Source organism: Atta cephalotes, assembly GCF_000143395.1.
Source record: "Atta cephalotes unplaced genomic scaffold scaffold00056, whole genome shotgun sequence".
NCBI lineage: Eukaryota > Metazoa > Arthropoda > Insecta > Hymenoptera > Formicidae > Atta > Atta cephalotes.
The window spans coordinates 257434-276878 of NW_012130120.1; the positions used below are offsets into that span (position 1 = coordinate 257434).

At 28.9% G+C, this 19445-nt stretch overlaps 4 protein-coding genes across 4 annotated transcripts in view; all 4 read right to left on the minus strand.

Annotated features, from left to right (window-relative positions):
* Positions 1–2298, minus strand: part of LOC105623374 (zinc finger protein OZF-like) — a 5494-nt gene extending 3196 nt beyond the window's left edge. Inside the window, exon 1 of the mRNA XM_012204769.1 lies at positions 2282–2298. Within this exon, the coding sequence (XP_012060159.1) occupies positions 2282–2298 (17 nt within the window). The remainder of the gene's footprint in view (positions 1–2281) is intronic.
* Positions 2299–2934: 636 nt separating this feature from the next.
* Positions 2935–9846, minus strand: LOC105623376 (zinc finger protein 260-like). Its single transcript, XM_012204770.1, has 5 exons — positions 9824–9846; positions 6086–6452; positions 5310–6010; positions 3316–4027; positions 2935–3231 (listed from the first exon to the last, which is right to left on the minus strand). The coding sequence occupies exons 1-5, from the start codon at positions 9844–9846 to the stop codon at positions 2935–2937; spliced, it is 2100 nt and encodes a 699-aa protein (XP_012060160.1).
* A 625-nt stretch (positions 9847–10471) lies between these two features.
* Positions 10472–11443, minus strand: LOC105623339 (zinc finger protein 239-like). Its single transcript, XM_012204735.1, has one exon. The coding sequence runs from the start codon at positions 11396–11398 to the stop codon at positions 10472–10474; it is 927 nt and encodes a 308-aa protein (XP_012060125.1). The 5' UTR covers positions 11399–11443.
* Positions 11444–16482: 5039 nt separating this feature from the next.
* LOC105623340 (zinc finger and SCAN domain-containing protein 2-like) lies at positions 16483–17643 on the minus strand. Its single transcript, XM_012204736.1, has one exon. The coding sequence runs from the start codon at positions 17641–17643 to the stop codon at positions 16483–16485; it is 1161 nt and encodes a 386-aa protein (XP_012060126.1).
* Between the last annotated feature and the right edge of the window lie 1802 nt (positions 17644–19445).

Consider the following 19445-nt stretch of genomic DNA (forward strand, 5'->3'; position numbering starts at 1 on the left):
TATATATATATATATATATATATATATATATATATATATATATACACACTCATAAAACGTTTGTCTGGTGATTTGTTTTTTCATACCTGAATAATTCTGATGAGTAATTCCTCCATTTGTAATTTTTTTAGGTTCTTTTTGCATCAGTGAATCCTGAGAAGGCTCATGTCTCAAATTTATATTCGTATTTATCTTCGTATTGAACACTACAATTTTCTTGCTTTATAAAGAAGAGACATATGCCTCTTCTTTAACAAAAACTGAAACCAACGTAGAATCCGTACATTCATCTATAGACAGTTCATTTTTTTACATACGTCTGTGCTGGTTTTTCATTTCTGAAAAGAAAATGAAATAATAACTGTACGTATAATATCAACTGATTTAAATTGATTACTTATTAAAAATTACTTATTTAAAAAGAATATACCTGGTGTACAGAAATTCAACCGATAATTCGTAGACAAGTAGAGCGGACTAAACCGAGTCGAAAAGTCCTATCATTTTACAATTTTCACAAAGTTAACAAGATATCATTTTTTGAGTAAGATATCATTGCTGAATATTGGTTTTCGATAATTTTTTACTCAAATACTATCATATAACTTTACAGAAAAATAGCGAGACAAAAATTGTTAATTTTTTTCTCATAGAATTCTGAGAATTTTTTCAGAATTTTTTAATGTCATATTTTTTCCATATGTTGGTAAAAATAGTTTCCAATATAAGAAAATGCAGTACTAAAAAATTCTGAAAGATAAAAAATTCTGAAAAAATTCTTAGAGTTCTATATGAGAAGAAAATAAATAATTTTTGTTTCTTGAAGTTTTTTTGTAAAGTTGATAATATTTAAGAAAAAAATTATTAAATACTAATATTCGGCAATTTTTAGTAATCAATATCTTGTAAACTATTGCAAAAATTGCAAAATAGTATGGGACTTTTCGACTCAGTTTAATTCGCTCTATCTGCTCACAAGCGTTATCGGTTGAATTTCCGAACCTGTATATAGCAAAAATAATGGATTTCTTTTTACTACACTTAATATATACACACACACGCACGCGCGCGTTTTTTTATTATAAACACACACACATATATATATATTTAATTATTCTTCAAATATTTTTTTTTATACTATATGCTTATAACAAATCTGCAAATAAAATATAATTACTGTAAAATACATTTACTGTAAAATAATAATATATTGTTTTTAAACCAATCTTGTGCTACAAAATAATGCGTATCTTTTAAAAATCTAATAAATATTTATAATATTTGTAATCTTGATATTTTCATATTAATGGTTGTTCCATCATTTGCTTTCCATATCCAATTATTATGACGTAGGAAACCTTCATTCTATTAGTATTTTACATAACTACTACGATGCTCAGAGAGAGACATACAACTCGCAGTTATCGATAACAACGTATGACAACGAATAAATTTTTAATATATTTTTTATTTTTAATGTTGATGACATTAAAGATTACACATAAATATAGCAGAAAATAATGTATGTAAAATATTTACAATAATATATTTAGTAATAATCGATAGTTTAATACATATTTATTACATTATTAAAATATATATAAAATATATGTTTAACTAAAAAATCAAAGTTTAAATAAATTTTAAAAAATTTTTTTAATGCTTAAAAAGAAAGATTATTAATTATTAATAAAAATTCTGATAAATTTCTATACTAGATTGAAATATTGTTCATAATTGTTAGATAACAGAACAGACAAATCTGTAAGAAGAAAGAGCATTATTTTCAAATTTAAACAAAATATTTTAAAATTTATATCAAGTAAAATAAATTAAATTTAAAAAGATGCAATTGTGCATGTCTGCTTAATAATAAGTTATTAGTATTAGAACGTATTTAGTAAAATATAAATATATTAGTAATCTATAAAATAAATCTTAAGTTTTTAACTTCATTATGTGTTCTTTTCATGATGCTTATCAGTCTCATATCTCTAACAAGAAATTAAATTTTTTTTATATATATTTTGTTCAGTTTTGTTTACTCTGTATTTTTTATTATTTTTCCCCCCCCACAAACGAATATGTAATTATTCAATTATTTAAAAATTACAAGATTCAATAATTATGGGAAAGTATATAACTTATTTATATAATTTAATCATTAAACCTAATACATATGAATTTCGTCCTTATACCTTTTTAAGTTATGATTACAATGAATACATATTCTGATGAATATATCAGAACAAACTGAGTGTTTTTTTTAGAGAATATTTACACTATATCAGATGTCATTTAAACGAATTTATTTATTTGTTTGACTTTCTAAAATATATATTGAAAAACTAATCAGTTTATTAACTTAGTTTTAAAAATAATAATTTATAGATATATAGAATATAGAGGAAAAATTTATCTTAATTGAGATTATCTAATAAAAAGTGCAAGATCGGTCAGAAATAATATTGTCATTTCTTTCTCTTATAGCGAACATTTCATTTATGCATTCATTTGTTCCACTTACAAGTAAATTTTTTAATAATGGACTTTTCAAAAAATACAAATCATCGATATCATCCAGCTTATGTAATTATGTAGTAACACTTAAGATCTTAAAATTCCAAACTTTGAGATTATAAGATTACATTTCGTCAGAATACGTATTTACTATAACCACCTATTTCTAACATTTTAGATAAATTTATTTTGAACAAATTCATTAGAATAAAACAAGTTTGTTAGAATCATCCACTGTATCCCTAGTCTTAATGGCACAATCATCTATTATTTTCGCTTTATATTAATATCTTTTAATACATTGATCGTGTATAGTAATAGAGTACAGATCAAAATAAAAATTAGAAAGTCACATTTAACACTAAACGCAGCATCACATGGCAGTGAATGTATGAGCTTCGAAAAATGTTTTGTTCACTTGCTTTCATTATGAGATTTCATATGCGAGTTTAATGAGCCCTGTTGCGTAAATCTCTTCTGACAAACCTTACATTCGTAAGGTTTCTCACCGGTATGCGTTCTTAAATGTACGATTAGATATTTCCGTACGCTAAACGCCTTGCCACATACTTCGCAAACGTGTGGCTTCTCGCCTGAATGTATACGCATGTGAATTTGCAGATACGTTTTGCTGCTAACAGATTTCCCGCACACTTCACATGTGATTTGATTTTCGCCAGTATGTATCTTAAGATGCACTTTTAATGCGGCCTTCCAGTAGCTTTCGAAGTCACAGATATTGCACTTGTGTTTCTCTCTCTCGCCATGAGATCTCATATGCATGTTGAGATATGCAGCGCTCGCATATGGGGTGTTACATATTTTACATACAAATGGTTTCTCGCCGGTGTGAGTGAGCAAGTGCCGTTCCAATGTTTGATTCGTATAAAAGCCTTTGTTGCAAGTCTCACAATGAATCACATATTCTTGATTGTGCTTCTTTTTGTGTAGACGCAAATCATATCCGGAAACTTTTGATACACCACATATGTCACAGGTGAAACGTTTATTATGTTGCTTCAGATGAGTCTTCAAAAATTCCTCGGTCTTGAAACATTTGCCGCATATAACGCATTGAAAAGGTTTCTCCTTTTGATGTGCTTTGATTTTATGTTTTTGCAGTTTCTCATGATTATCAAAGACTTTATCGCACTCCTCGCAATGATCTTCAGTCTTTGGATTTCTCTCGTGGTCTTGTCTGTGCTTTAAAAATTGTAGCTTCTTGAGCATTTGCTTCCCACAAATTTCACACTCGTAAACTGTCGCACGTTTGCGATTCGAATCGTGTTCGGAAACCTGTTTTAGAATACATATCTCTGATGCAGATTCTGGTTTGTCGTTCGAATCTTCAGGCTTATATTCGATTGTTTCCATAACTATTTCTTGATGACCAATGTGATGATATTCTTCCGCTATAGGTACTTCGTCTTGATATCGCACTAATTCTATACCTTGCAATTCGTCAATTGGATCCAGTTTTATGTCTTCTATGTCAATCTCGTCGCACCTGTAATAAATAAATCTGTCAACAGCGCGAGGAAGTAACAAAGAACTATTATAATAAATATAGTATCAATTGACAATTGATTTACTTGAGCTAAACATTTTCACACATTCTTGATAAGTTTTCCACAGGAAGCACTTTTATTATACTTATTGAGTCGATCAATAAATTTGATTGATTATCACTATTAGACTTGATTCCAAAATTAAATAATAACATAAATTTAAGACCGTTAAGACCGTTTTATGCTTGTTAGATTTATAATCATATATGTATATTATATTTTTAAAGTTAAATACTATGAAACATTTTATTTTGTAAAATTTATATAAACTTTTCTTAACATTTTTATAAATATATATAAATATTGTCTAATTTATAAATATATATAAATATTGTCTAAAGATACAATGTACACTCTGAAGATACAATTTACACAATCAATATCTCTTTTCTAAAAACATGATTATTTAATCAAAATAACATATAATTCATGTTTTTAGAGAGAATTTTGCATTCTTTCTGTCAGAATAATTTTCATATACTTTATATTTCGATTAACTATTTTACCTTTACTCGATTATTAATTGCTATTTAAAACTTGATCATAAAATTTGATCATATTTTACACACACTTTATTTTTCTAATTTATTTCAAAAGTCTTATATATTTGAATTAATTATGAAATTGAAAGCGGAGTATAAATTATAAATAATATAACAAATTACAGAAGCACATTGAAATTTATTGTATTACATAATGTATACAAGTTAATACAAAGTATTCAATTGAAAAAATAAATTTATTTGATTATCTGGTCAATATTTTAATTATGAATATATAAACAAGTATTTATTAACATTGCATGTAACAATATATTAAATAGTAGTATTAAATAGTTTGAGAATAAGTATGTAAATTAATAAACAATAAGACATTTCATTAATAAAATTTAATAACTTTCGTGCAATTTTTTAAAACTTTACTAAGTGTCATGTTTTCATGTATCACTGAATTAAATTCAAAATTAAAAATAAATAACTGACTTCATATTTTCATAACATAACTTAAATTATAATTAATATCACTATTATTCGATTAACGATATCTATGCAGATCATATGGAACATTAAGTAAGAAATATTAATATAAAATAATGATTCCATCAGTGAATTAACAAAAATTACACTAATTAATATTAATGTTGCGTGATATATAAAGTCAAAAAGAATTATATAAGATTTTGGAGAAAAAAATAAAAAGAAAGAACAAAAAAAACGCTTTCATTTAGGATTCTCGTGTCTCCGAAGATGTGCAGTAAGAGTACCCCGTTGGGTAAAACGTTTCTCGCAGATTTTACACTTGTAAGGCTTTTCACCAGTATGAATTCGCCGATGTTTAACCAAATACTTTCTAGCGCTGAACGCTTTGCCACAAAATTCACAAATCTCCGGTTTCTCACCAGTGTGTATTCTGATGTGAGTCTTCATGTACTGTCTTCTAATTAGCTTGCCACATACTTCACATGTCACACTGTTCTCACCGGTGTGAATCCACATATGCTCTTTGTAATAACAGTTATAAAATGTTTCAAAACTGCATATATCGCACTTAAATTTCTTCCTCGTCTCAGCATGAATCTTCATATGATTTCGGAGATTGACTTGATTTCTAAAGGATTTGTGACAAATCTCGCAGATACAGGGCTTTTCGTCAATATGCATGGCCATGTGATATTTCAGAACAGCCTTTAAGTAAAAACCCTTATTACAAATTTTGCAAAATTCCGTAAATTGTTTGTTGTGCCGCCTGATGTGCATTTTTAGATAATATTCTGAAGTCAGCTTCGCGCCACACATCTGACAAATGTGCGGTGCGCCATGTAACGTTTTGTGCACATTCAAATATTTTTTCTTCTTGAATATCTTATGACACTGATCACACTTAACTGGACCTGCTGACAATTCCTCATTTTTTTCTCGAACCTTCTTGATTTTTTCTGTTTTTTTAATTTTCTTTGTCTTCTTAATTGTTTCAGTCTTCTTAAGTGTTTCTATAACTGTCTCTTTCCATTCCTGCTTCTTTTGTGTGTCCAGAAGTTGCCTACATTGTATCCGGCGATGGTTAATCAATTGCAACTTTTTTGAGAAAGTCTGTCCGCATATGCCACATTCATGTTTCTTTTTTTCTGCTTGACGCAACGCTTCTCGGGTTCTTAGTATTGATTGTTCCGTTCTATGCACTATCAAACTGGCTTCTGTATCAAAATCTTCATTGCATGAATCACAATGGTACGGGGTTACCTCTTGAACAAGAATTGTTCGTGCAAAAGTTTTGTCATCAATCTCTTGAAGAATAACGAAGGCTGCGCTTTGATCTTCCCTTTCTATAAGTTTTTGAGGTACTCTAGAAATCCATTTTTTCGTTCTGAAAAGAAATAAAGAAACAGATTATATTCATAATTAAAAAATAAATGTTTTTAACTCTAAAATAAGATATTTAATCAATTCATGTTACATGTTAAACAATTAGACGATAGACATCATTATATAAAATCATACAGATAAAAGAAAAATTACATAATATAAAGCAAATTATAAAGTGAACAAATTAATGACGTTTATTTAAGTAAAAAGGCACATCTTTTATATTCATTAAAGTCTTCAAATGTAGTAAGAAATTTAATAAATATACCAACATAAAATATTGTCAATATAAAATATTAAAATCTTGTTACTTACTGTACAATTGGAAAGCTGCGATCTCAGTGACACATCGAGTTAAATATTTCATATATCATACAAATTATTGGAAATCAAAGAAATACTAAGAAAAAATATAAGTCTAGGAAAAAAATAAATAATTTTTTAATTTACATGTTAAGCTCTAGAGATATCAAATCATTTATATAAAAGAGAATAGAGTAATATAACAAATTCTTTCAAAAATGTTTGCAAAATCAAATGACTACTAAAAGAAAAAGAAAATATTTTATCTTATAATTATAATTTATTTTTTAAATATTTTATACTCAGACGTTTTCAAAAAATTTTGAAGAATATTTCTAAAGAATTACAAATAATATTTTATTGAAATAATCGCTTATACAATAATACTAGAATAAAATATAAATTGCATAAAAATAAAAAGTTATTATTCTATGTAAAACCTCACGCAAAAATATCAAACTTTATAAATGTATAAAAATTAACATTTGGAAATAAAGACAATATTTTTTGCCAATTCCTTGTGAAAACTTAAATTTCTTTTATTGTCAATATCTGAAGTTAAATAATACATGATATATTAATGTCCACAAGAATATAACATAATTTAAATACTGCTAATAATAATTGTGTAAAGCGATGAAGCATATAATAAGTTCTATATAACTTAACCATTATTCCAATTTTTTTTATAGAAAAGTAGCATAATTAAAAAATTAAATCTCTTTAATATTTAATTATGATTAAGGGCCACTTATTTCATTTTCGGCTAAACTGTGGTAATTTATTTACTGGATAAACAAAAAAGTAAAAGAATAAGGTTGTTCCACCTTTTGATAAATTTTATCTATCAGATAAATCTAGACAATCCACGCATATAATTGGGTAATCTTGCTATTTACTCAAGGTAAAATTTACCAAAAGGTGGGATAACCTCCTAGCTTAAGCCATACTTATAATCAAATATATTTTATTATTACAAGATTATCAAAATACAAATTATTTTATCAAAAAATATTTCAATTAAGAATTTTAGTTTCATTTTTTTCTTTTGTAAAAAAAATAAAAGGTCAAACTAATTACATTGTTCATAAATGGATATACTTTCACTGGAAGATAGTAAAATACATATTTATAAATGTTCTGCAAAACTACAGCAATTTTTATTAGACACTATCATATCATTAATCGCCAATAATAGATTTATTCCCAATTTTTACATAATCGTGTATAACTTTCTCTTTAAACAATATAACAATAAAGGCACAGGAAACTTCTTGATGTATAACAATTAGGCAAGTATTATATTCAAAAAGCGTACAATTATTTATACTAGAATATATCATTAATGAATTTTTATAAAGATAAAGACGGGCACGAAGCAAATATCAAATAAATAACTATCTATTTATGTATCATATTAGTATTACAAGTAAAACAAATATAAGCATAAATTTAAAAAATACTATTACAGTAATAAAATTAAAAATTTATGGACGGTTTATAACAGTTTGTGAAATCACTCGCTTTTTCTGACGTTTTGAACATAATGGACAAATCTCAAATCGCTATACGCAAACGTAAAAGAACTTTTCTGTTTCGAATTTGTCTTTATTAATTTATTTACAGGAAAATTTCATTAGCAAATCTTCTCGCAATTTGTTTAAATTTCATAAAGTAATTTATTTTTTTAATAAACATGTATTGTATAGTTAGTTTGCGAAACGTTTTGTTTACATAATTCTTTAATAATTATATTCACATTACTCACCGACTATAATAAAAATTGGCATTATCTTGTAAGTCTTTTAAATTAAATATTATGCATAAGGATCAATAATATCAGACTTAGGAATAAGGGGATACCTACCTCACTTAAACTGAATCAGTGAAAAATTCATTGATGATTAAAACAGAGTAATATAGGACTTCACTGAAAATCAATAAATGTTTCATTTATTTTTTAAGATATTCATACTTTGCTCTTTTATTTCACTGATTATGGCTAAGAAAAGTAAAATTAACAGTAATACACATTTGTGTCATATTTATAAGATTTTTTGTATTTTGGATTGATTTTTTTAAAGAAATTTTCTGCAGAAATTACCTGCATAACTAATATTCAAATTGAGAATCATGTATTATGCTTATTTATAATCATAATCTAAATCTGTCACACTGTTTCATTATTTTCAGCAATCTAATATTACAAAATCTCAAAGTGTTTACTGAATTTTTGTAAAAATTCCTTTAAAATTTATTTTTGTTGAAAATTTTAAGATTAAAGAATTTCCTAAATGTAAAATAATTTAAGTGCAAGTAATATAAATAAAGCATATATTGAAAATTAGTAGAAAGCATTCTACAATAGCAGGGTTGCCACAGAAAATGAATTTTAAAACTCCCTGACTTTTCCAGGTTTTCCAGAAAAATGAGAAATTTCCATGATCAATAAAATATGTAAAAAATTTTAACATTTAGAGGATCAAGGATTGTAAAAAATTAGTTTATATTATTAAAAACATAAAAGAAACTTAGTAATATAATAATATTTTGGGGGCAAATTCAAGCCAATGAAAAATAAATTAGAATTGGAAAAAAGAATGCAGTTATGACGAATAAGAGCAATCAAATAAAATTACTAAATATAAATTTTAATTATTTTTTTAAATCATTTAAAGTGCGCGAGTTTTTAATGAGTATTTGACTATAAACGTCAGATATATTTGAAAAATTATAAAAATTGGAATAGAAGCAGTTTAAGGAAATTGCGAGCAAAGTTTAAAATTTCAGTCTCTTTTATATTTTCTCCTGATATTTTTCCCAGTTTTCCATGACCAATTTTAATTTCCCTGATTTTTCTTGGTTTTCCAAGTCTGTGGCAATCCTGAGTAGAGGTAGTTTTGACCTATTATCTTTTTTACAATCATTTTTTAGATATCTATGGAATAGTACAAGGAAGGCGCATTATAATGCAATATTAATAAACTACTCTATTCTGTTGATAATAAGTATTGTTTTCTACTGTTACCCTCATTTTTTTTAATAATCATTTGCGAAAAGAGAATATACGTGAATATACGGATGCATGCCATACTTATTGCTAACTAATTCTCTACATTTTACATTATCAAGAAAAAATGATCAACGAAATGTTTCCAAGAAAAGAGAATTTAAAAATAAAATTTCAAAATTTCCTTAATTCCTGGTAAAATTCCAAAATCTCTAATTTTCAAGAATAAAACAGAAATTTTTTTGAAAATTATAGATTTTCGAAAATTTTCCAGGTCGTATATAATATATTGTATTTTTTAAATGATACTTTCCAGTAAAATATCATTTAAAAATATACTAAGTACTGCGCTACTATATCTTTTACAACTTTTAGTACTGATATAAACCGATTCCGTTTAGGAAAGATGCTGATTTGATAAATACTTGTTCACATTTTAATCGAGCAATACTTATTACAAGTATACATTTTTCATCTAACATAACATAGCATCACTACTAAAGCAAATTTGTCTTACAATATACTTCCACCAGTTATTTTATAAAATTAAAACGCTCAACGATTTGTGTAAATTGCGAAGTATCTGGCAGTTATTTATATCTATTTTTTTGCATCTTCTACTAATATCACTTACGCTGATGAAACATAAAAGAAATAAACAAGCTTGATTATATAAAAAAAAAGTATAGGATCTAAACAATCACTAATTACAACACTATAGTGACCGTTTCGTACACTGATTCCTCTTCCTGTTGCGAACTTTCTTGATGCTGTTGCTGCTGTTCCTGTTGCTGTCGAGCATTTTGTTTCGCGTGTGTTTTCAAGTGCGAGTTCAGCATCGTTTTTGAAGCAAATGATTTATGACAGTATGTGCAGGGATAAGGTCGATCACCTGTGTGACCTCGTAGATGTACTACTAACGTAGTCCGTTGGGTAAACCTTTTCTTGCAATGAGTGCACTGATGCGGTTTCTCGCCCGTATGCGTGCGACGATGCACGCTCAGATAGTTCTGCGAGATAAAGCCTTTGCCACAAACGTCGCAAACATGAGGCTTCTCGCCGGTGTGCTTGCGCTGATGTACCGCGAGATAAGTCTTGCTGGATACGGACTTGCTGCATATCGTGCATACGTATTCATTTTGCGGTCCCGCGTCGTGAGTTTTCATGTGCATCAGCAACACTTGTCTCCGAGAGAAACGCTTGTTGCATAGCTCGCAGTGATGTTTTCTTTGTGGCTGTACATAATCCGGTTGATGTAGCTTCGAGTGCAATCGTAGACCTTGACGGTAGCGAAATGTGGCGTTACACACGTCGCACTGAAACGACTTTTCACTCGCATGCGACAATAGATGTACCTGACAGTTGCTCTTGCTCTGGAATTGCTCGCCACATTCCTCGCACTGATACTTGTAATTAGACACATTGTGGCACTTCTGATGAGTGATTAAGTTCTCTTTGCGGGTGGTCACGTAGTCGCAGTTGTCACAGCTAAAACAGTCTTCGGCAACGTGTTTCTTCTGATGCTCACGTAGCTCTAGTATCGTCATGAAGGTACAGCCACAATTCTCGCAGACTAATTGCTCATCCTGCTGCATTTGTTCTTCCGAATGAGATTCATGCATCTTTAAATGCATATTAAAAGCCTGTTCACAGATGAAATTGCCGCCACAAAATTCGCATTTCAAGGTACTCTCGTGAGCGAACGTCGTCTTCCTCTTCGATTGTTTGGAGTCTGCCTGTAACTGCTTCAGCTTGACCGGCTTGATGAAGATCTGCTTGATTACGCTGGACCCGCATTGCTGCCGATCCTGAGGCAGCATCGAGAGTCTTGACACAAAATATCTGGAAAGAAGAGAGACACAAACGGAAGTCAATCAGTGCTCGTTCCTCGCTGCCTCTTTCGTTGCCTTAACCAGGCCTTACGTAGTACGCGAGATATGTACAGGGATGATCAGCTGAACACTCGTGCTCGATTGTATGGAAGTTGGGTAGTCAATAAAGCGCCTCACTTGTGATTTCCAGTATTCTCTTTATTAGCTATCTGCCTTTTATTTTCTCTCATCAATGTCTTATTATACGCTTAAACAATGATTATTCGCGAACGAACACCGTCGTCTTCTACTTGTTGTACTTGCAACCTTGCTTATATGACCTTGTAGCATACAATTCGCAACTACAAAATACATATTCTATTTCTTAATACTAATGTTGTGTTTGTATTGTGTTTGTTAATAAAATGCGGCCAGCTTAACCATACTAATTATATTAACAATCATACCATATTTATTTTCTTTTCTTCTAAGTGCATAATCTCACTATTTCTTGCTTATAGTATATACAGAATGTTGTATTACTATCATACGAGTCATAAATTCAACAATTATAGATTTTCCGAAAAATTTTGAATTATTTAATTTCTTCTCATAGAAAAAGTAAAATTTGTCAGACCTCCATAATCTTTAATGTCAAATATACTTGCAGATAAATAATTTTCAAATTGAAAATTAGTATTAATTAATATTAATATAAAAATAATCAATATTATTTGATACATTCATTTGTTCCAGAGATTAATATTATTTGGTACACCCGTTTGTTTCAAAAGATTAAAATTTGATTTTTTTCAATTATTTATACCCGATATTTATATTTTTTAAATTGAGCTTTTAATACCTAAAAATGCGTCCATATTATTGAGTCGAACTTTAAGCTGGGTTTCAAATGAAATTTTAAGCCAAACTTGAAACCGAATTTAGAGGCGAGCTTTGAATCAAACCTCGTATGTGTCTTGTGTACATATCTGACTGCATAAAACATACAATTAAAACACTATATATAGATTGCTAAAATGCTCGCAATGCTCATGAAGATTCAAGGTTCGAGATAAGACTGGAGATATAGCTCGAAATTCCCTTTAAAGTTCAATTCAATAATCTGGACTATCTCGAGATCGAAAAAATATCCTATAATAGAATACCCTGTATAACGTACTCGTATAGATGTACATTTTTCTCTGCACACAGTTTTATTATACTATAATTTATTAATTTAATATTATATAATAAAAAATTATTATACATATTAGTATATAAATGTTAAAAAGAGTTTCGTTTTCTTTTCTTAACTATATAAAGGAGCAAAGAATCAACTAGATAATTATAATTAATGTCAGTAGGAAAAATCTTATAACATGCAAAATTATACGAACTTTTTGATAAATGTATGATAGAAAATTAAGATATTGTTCATATCGCAAAATAACAGCTTTAAACTGTTCATGTAATACTTGCACATTACAAAAAATTATGTCCATTAATTATAATTATTTAGACGGTAATATTTTTTGTCCATATTTCTAAAATCTAAGTTACAGAACGATATTGAAAAATTCGCTTGATAGCGAATAGTACAGTGTCAAACAATGAAAGTTTGAAATATTAAGTTCAAGCAATCGATCACTAGAGAAACGATGATGCAGATGCTTTTCATCAATATTTTGTACTTTTTATCAACTGTATTCATTTGCACTTAACAAAATTTATAAGTTTAAAAAGAATAAAGTAATTACTTATAGTTAATAGTTCATAGTTCCTTAACTTATTGAAATTAATGTTAATTCACTTCAATATATATGTTTCAGTATAAATTTTATTTTAGTACCACAAATGTATGTGTTTCTTAAATATTATTTATTAAAACATTTATAGAGAAGTCACATTTCTTCTGCTTACATTACAACTATATTAAATTGTAACGTTAAAAATCAGAGAATAAAGAAAATTCTTTCAAAAATTACATTGAGCATAAATATTTTTTAATAAAATATTTTTAATAAAACATTTTTAACTAAACATATTTGAAAAACGTATCGAGAAAACTCTTCTTTTATTTTGAAATAAAATAAAATATATATTTATTTTAATTTAACAACTGTCATATTTCGTTTCTCGGTTGAATTCAGTTCCAGATATATACAGGGTGAATCACTTAAAACCGACCATCCGAATAACATCCATAGTTTTGGAAATAAGAAAAATGTTTCAGATAGTGTAACGATTTCAAGGGGGGCATATTTTGATCGTGTTATTTTTCTTCTAGATGGAGGCATCAAAAAAATATGAAAGTCATCTCAATTTTTTTTTGGAATTATATATTTTTTTTACGTAATATGATTTCTCTAATTATTCTGTATATAAAAGTATTAAGATATGATTATCAAAAATATATGTATATAAAAGTATTAAGATTATAAAAAAAAAAACAATAGTTTACGAGATATTTTGTACTTCATTGACATATATTACGACATAAAATGTTAAATAATTCGTAAACTATTAATTTTTTGATAATCATATCTTAATACTTTTATAAACAGAATAATAAAATGAATAATAAGATGATATAAACAGAATAATAAAATGAATAATAAGATCAATTGGTGGAAAGAAAACACATAGCTTATTTAAAAAATTATCCATTTTGCATACAAAATTTTTTTTAAGCAACTATGTATTTTCCTTCCATCAATTGATTCATCCCATTTTGTTTATAAAAGTATTAAGATACGATTATTAAAAAATTAATAGTCTATCAATCATTTAACATTTTATGTCACGATATGTCGATAAAGTATAAAATATCTATTTACTATTGCTTTTTTTGATATCTCTACCTTAATACTTACTACTATATGCAGAATAATTAGAGGAATAATCTCTTCAGAATATTGTATAAAAAAAATTATAGAATTTTAAAAAATGGAGGTGACTTTCAAATCTTTTTGACACCTCTACCTAGAAGAAAACAAGAAGCACTTCTACTTTGAAACCATTCCTCTCTCGTTTGAAACATTGTTTTCCTATCTCCAAAACTGTGAGTGTTATTCGGGTGGCCAGTCTTAAATGATTCATCCTATATAGTATATATAGAATATATAGTTGTCGATTACTGGACATACAAGGCGTTTTCAATATATTTTACAAATCTATTCTATTAATTGCTAACGTTATTTTATTGAAAAATACTTATATTTTGAATATTTTGCTAGAATTTTCTTTATGTATCTTCGTTTCCAATTTAAGACTGCTGAAAAAACAAGAGCTTGTGATGTAGAATTTTTTGTTATCGAAAATCTCGTAAAATAAAACATAAATTTAATTACAATTTAAAAAATGCATTTTTATATATTTAAACGTAAATTGATATAAATTATATGTATATAACTATATGTATACAGAGCAAATATAAATAAATAATTATGGTATGTATCTTGCAAGAATACATTTTATATATTTAAAACAAAATAAAATCAATCTCATCATTTGAAAAATTCTGCAAATATATCATCGCTAGATTAATATTAGCTAGATTAATTTAACAAATACAACACGATTCGCAAAAGATATTGTCAATTTTTACTAATCGGCAATATATACAGAGATGCATGTACGTTTGCAAAAATGCAATCTAATCTGTTAATAGAAAAAAAAATACATTTATGTAACGCTAAAGTTCGAAAATCACTGCAAAAAATCATTAAATACAATCATTTATTATTCTATCTGCGGATCTACCTTCGAATTACACATAACTTCTGAAACTATATTTAGATTTTTAAGCGTCTTCATACTTACATGTCACATTTACGTAATTTATGTTACACGTTTTACCCTGTCTTTCATCCCATATTAATTAAAAGCACCTGAATTCAATTGAAATTAATTACGTATTATATTGGGTTGTCCGGAAAGTTCGTGCCGACTAAAATTTAAATTTTAGTATACATTTTTTAAATTAAAATTTTCTGCGTTTCAATTTTCCTTCAACATCGGCACGAACTAACTTTCCGGACGACCTATAGAACAATCGGTCAACAATTTCATTAATTAAAAATGTAATGCAAGAAGCATAAAAATAATTATTCATTATTAAATTGTTTTTGAAATTTTAATTTACTTCATGATTAAAAAATTAAATAATTTAGAAAATTGAACTTTTAGGCACTTTATATTATTGCGCAGGTACTAATTTCTTTTATTAGAAACTAAATTATGCCATATCAATATTTATTTAAAAAGATAGAAAGTTTCGCGTCGCGTTTAAGAATATTCATTATTCTAAATATTTTGTATAATATACAAACAATATCACAGTGATGACAACATTTATGATTATAGCATATAATTGTTCGCGTACTTTTATCGTGATTTTGTGATTTGATTATTAAATATATTTTATCCGAAATTATACGGAATTATATATTATCATGTAGACAGCTCATAAAAAAAATTAATTTATACACATTTTAATTCGTTTACCATATTATATCGACTTACTATACTGCGAGTAATTTGAGTAATTTTAGGCACTTGTTAGATATCAATATACTATACAATTTTCATATGAGATTACGTCCAATTAAAAATATTTTACTTTTATAGAATTTTATTTCCAATAAAATATTTGTTTTTAAAAAAAATTATACGCACTAGCTATTAAAATTTGTTTCAATTGGTAATTAAAAAAATGTCGCTCATTTTTAATCTTATTTTTGCAGTTTTTTTTTCATTTAAATTATATTAAATTTTCTTTTAATTCGATCGAAGTTGATTTAAATTTTCAATATTATTTATTTTTTTTTTAGAGTGTTGAAATATGGATTGAGATCACAAATAAGACTTTTGAATATCAATTACATTTTGAATTTGATCAAATTAGCTTAATGTTTTTTCATATGATTAAGCATAATCGTTCGCGTAACAAATCCTTTTCCGCATAGCGTACAGGTATATGGACGTTCTCCCGTATGATAACGGCGATGCACGGTGAGCGTCGACGCTTGCGTGAATGATTTGCCGCACATGGCACAAAGATACGGCCTCTCGCCGGTGTGAATACGCTGGTGCACCACGTAATATTTGCGATGCGTGAAGCCCTTGCCGCATACGTCGCAGACTAGCGGTCGTGACCTGTGCACCGCCTTATGTGTGGTCAATGATTCGGCGGTTGCAAACTGCTTGGAACATGAGTCGCAAGGATAAGAAGGTAGGGGCTTGACGGGGATTACAGGTCCACCACTTACACCGCCGCCAGCACCGCCACTGACAACACCGAGATTGCCGGTTATCACCGAATCGATAGGCGATGATACCGCATTCGTACCCGCGACTATCCGATTTTCATTACTCGCCGGCAATGGTCTGTGGGTTTTCGCGTGATGATTATACAAATTGCGCGTTTCGAAGCGCATCAAACATCTCGGACAGGAATAAGGTTTCTCTTGGCCGATCTCTTGGTGCATCCTCCGATGACGTTCCAATAGTGTGCGATACCGAAAGCTGGCCTGGCAAAGATCGCAGGCGAATGTTTTTTCCATGTTGCCACCGGGCGATGTAGCGAGATTGGTGGAAGTTGACGCGCATGTGGACATGGGCGTAGAATGTGTAACTTCGTGCATCCTCAGGTGATTTAAAGCAACAAAGGTCCGCGAGCAGATTGCACACGAGTACCGCGGCTGATTCTCGATACCATGCTCGAATTCCGGACGCACGGCGTGACTTGTTCGCATGTGGTAGTTTAGCTTAAGGGTACTTCGGAACTCCAGCCCGCACGTAGGACACGGATAAGACTCAGTAAAGATTTGCACCTGATCAAGCAAAGACTGGTCCGGGCACACGGATTGAAAATGCGGGGGAAGCAACGTCGACGAAAGCATCGACGATTGGTTCGAAAATATCGAGTTGGTCTGTAGGAGATTACAATTGACGGACATACCGGCCTCCCCGATCTCGGGTGAGGGCGAGAGAATCTGACGCAGCATCCCTGATAATCCACCGAAGGTCTCGCCTCCTTCCCTGAAATTGATAAAACCCAAGGACATTGCAACGGAGAACGACCCGTGAGCACACACAACTTTCGTCTTTTGATTCTGTTTTTTGTGATCATTACAAATATATCTTGCATACAGGCGGTGATGAGAGAAAGAGAGGAAAAGAAAGATAGAAAAAGATAGATTTTATGCTTATGTGAGTGCTGCAAGGTGGCCGGTGCAAGGTGCTTGGGCATTGCTGGCATCCCTCTCGAAATGCAGCAATAACAATAACAATAATAATAATAATAATAATAATGTGTTACAAGAGCGCATGTGCGAATCGAGAAAGTCATCGCGGTTGTCGTCAAGTCAAACAGCATTGGAAGTTTCATCATCCACTACATGAATATTCATCAAGCTTTCCGAATTCATAAGGCTTATATGATAATAGTATTTAAATAATATTAGACAAATAATTACATGATAAAAATGACTTATTAATTACGCGCGCGACATGAAACGATTTTGTAGAGTCTCATCATATCGTGTCCATTAATAATTAATTATAATTAAAAATATATATATATATATATATATATATATATACATTAAATGTATATATAATTAGATATTCCCTAACGATATAGCAGAAGGGAAAAATAAAGATCAAGCCATAAAATTTGGCAAAAAGAGTTTGAGAAAAGCAAAGTTTTACTCAAAAGACTCACTAATGACTTGAAATAGAACATGTTAAAACGCAAATTAAATCAGGTATAGAAAAATCTCACCTTTATAAGCATTCCATTACGATATGGCTTCTTCTTCTTCTCATTTGCACACCGTAAAACAATTTTTCACATGTATACTCGTGTCCAACACATCGTAACATGTTATTTTAACATATCACTAACATACCGAATAAGATAAAAACGTAATTAAGAGCAATAAGTACGATAGACAAAAAAGAAAATCAAACATATTATTCAGTACCAAGTGATGAGTACCAACTGAATTTATAAAAGTTTGACACAATAAAAGCACAAAAAGTGCTATGTATCAATCCTTCATATATCAGATACTCACTGTATTCAAAACTGAACAATACAATTTTCTCCGTCCACAGAAGCGTTGTAAAAATTTATAATATAAAATGATATAGAATCAGAATATTGCGATACAAATATCAAATATTGCAGCCAATTCAAGGCGCAATATTTAACAAAATTTTCACACATTTCAAACGCAAAACCGGCGCGATTATAATGCAAGCCTGGTTTATTATTTGTTAAAAAGAGTTATCCCTCGCGGTATATTTTTTTGCACTTGAAATGAAAACGCGAAATAATACGCGCAATTCAAGCAAAGTGCATAATAGAATAACTGATAATCGCGTTGGGATATTTATAAGAGAATATTCATTCGATACCAAAAAATAGTATCATAAATAATATAATATAATATAATAATATAATTGTCATAGATAATACAAATTCGTATATTAATATTATTGATACGAATTCGCATTATTTTATTTGCATATAAGAGGTCTATAAATAAAATAGAATACAGAATGTAGAAAAGATGATACTCGCCTTTGTGTTTACAAAAATCCTCTTGATTCAGCAGTCGCTTAACGGACGATTTTTTCTTTCATTTCGCAGAAATCTTCGAATCGGAAGAAATACAATCCTTCATCTTCTTCAACATCAAAATTCTTAACCATTCTTAACCGATTTGTTTTCTCGGTTAAAATTACACTATTACGCAACAATTTTATCGTTGATGAACCATATGTAAAATTTATTAACGATCTCGTAAAACACGTATTTTTTACGTAGATTAGAAGTAACTCTTAAGATTAGTCGTAACAC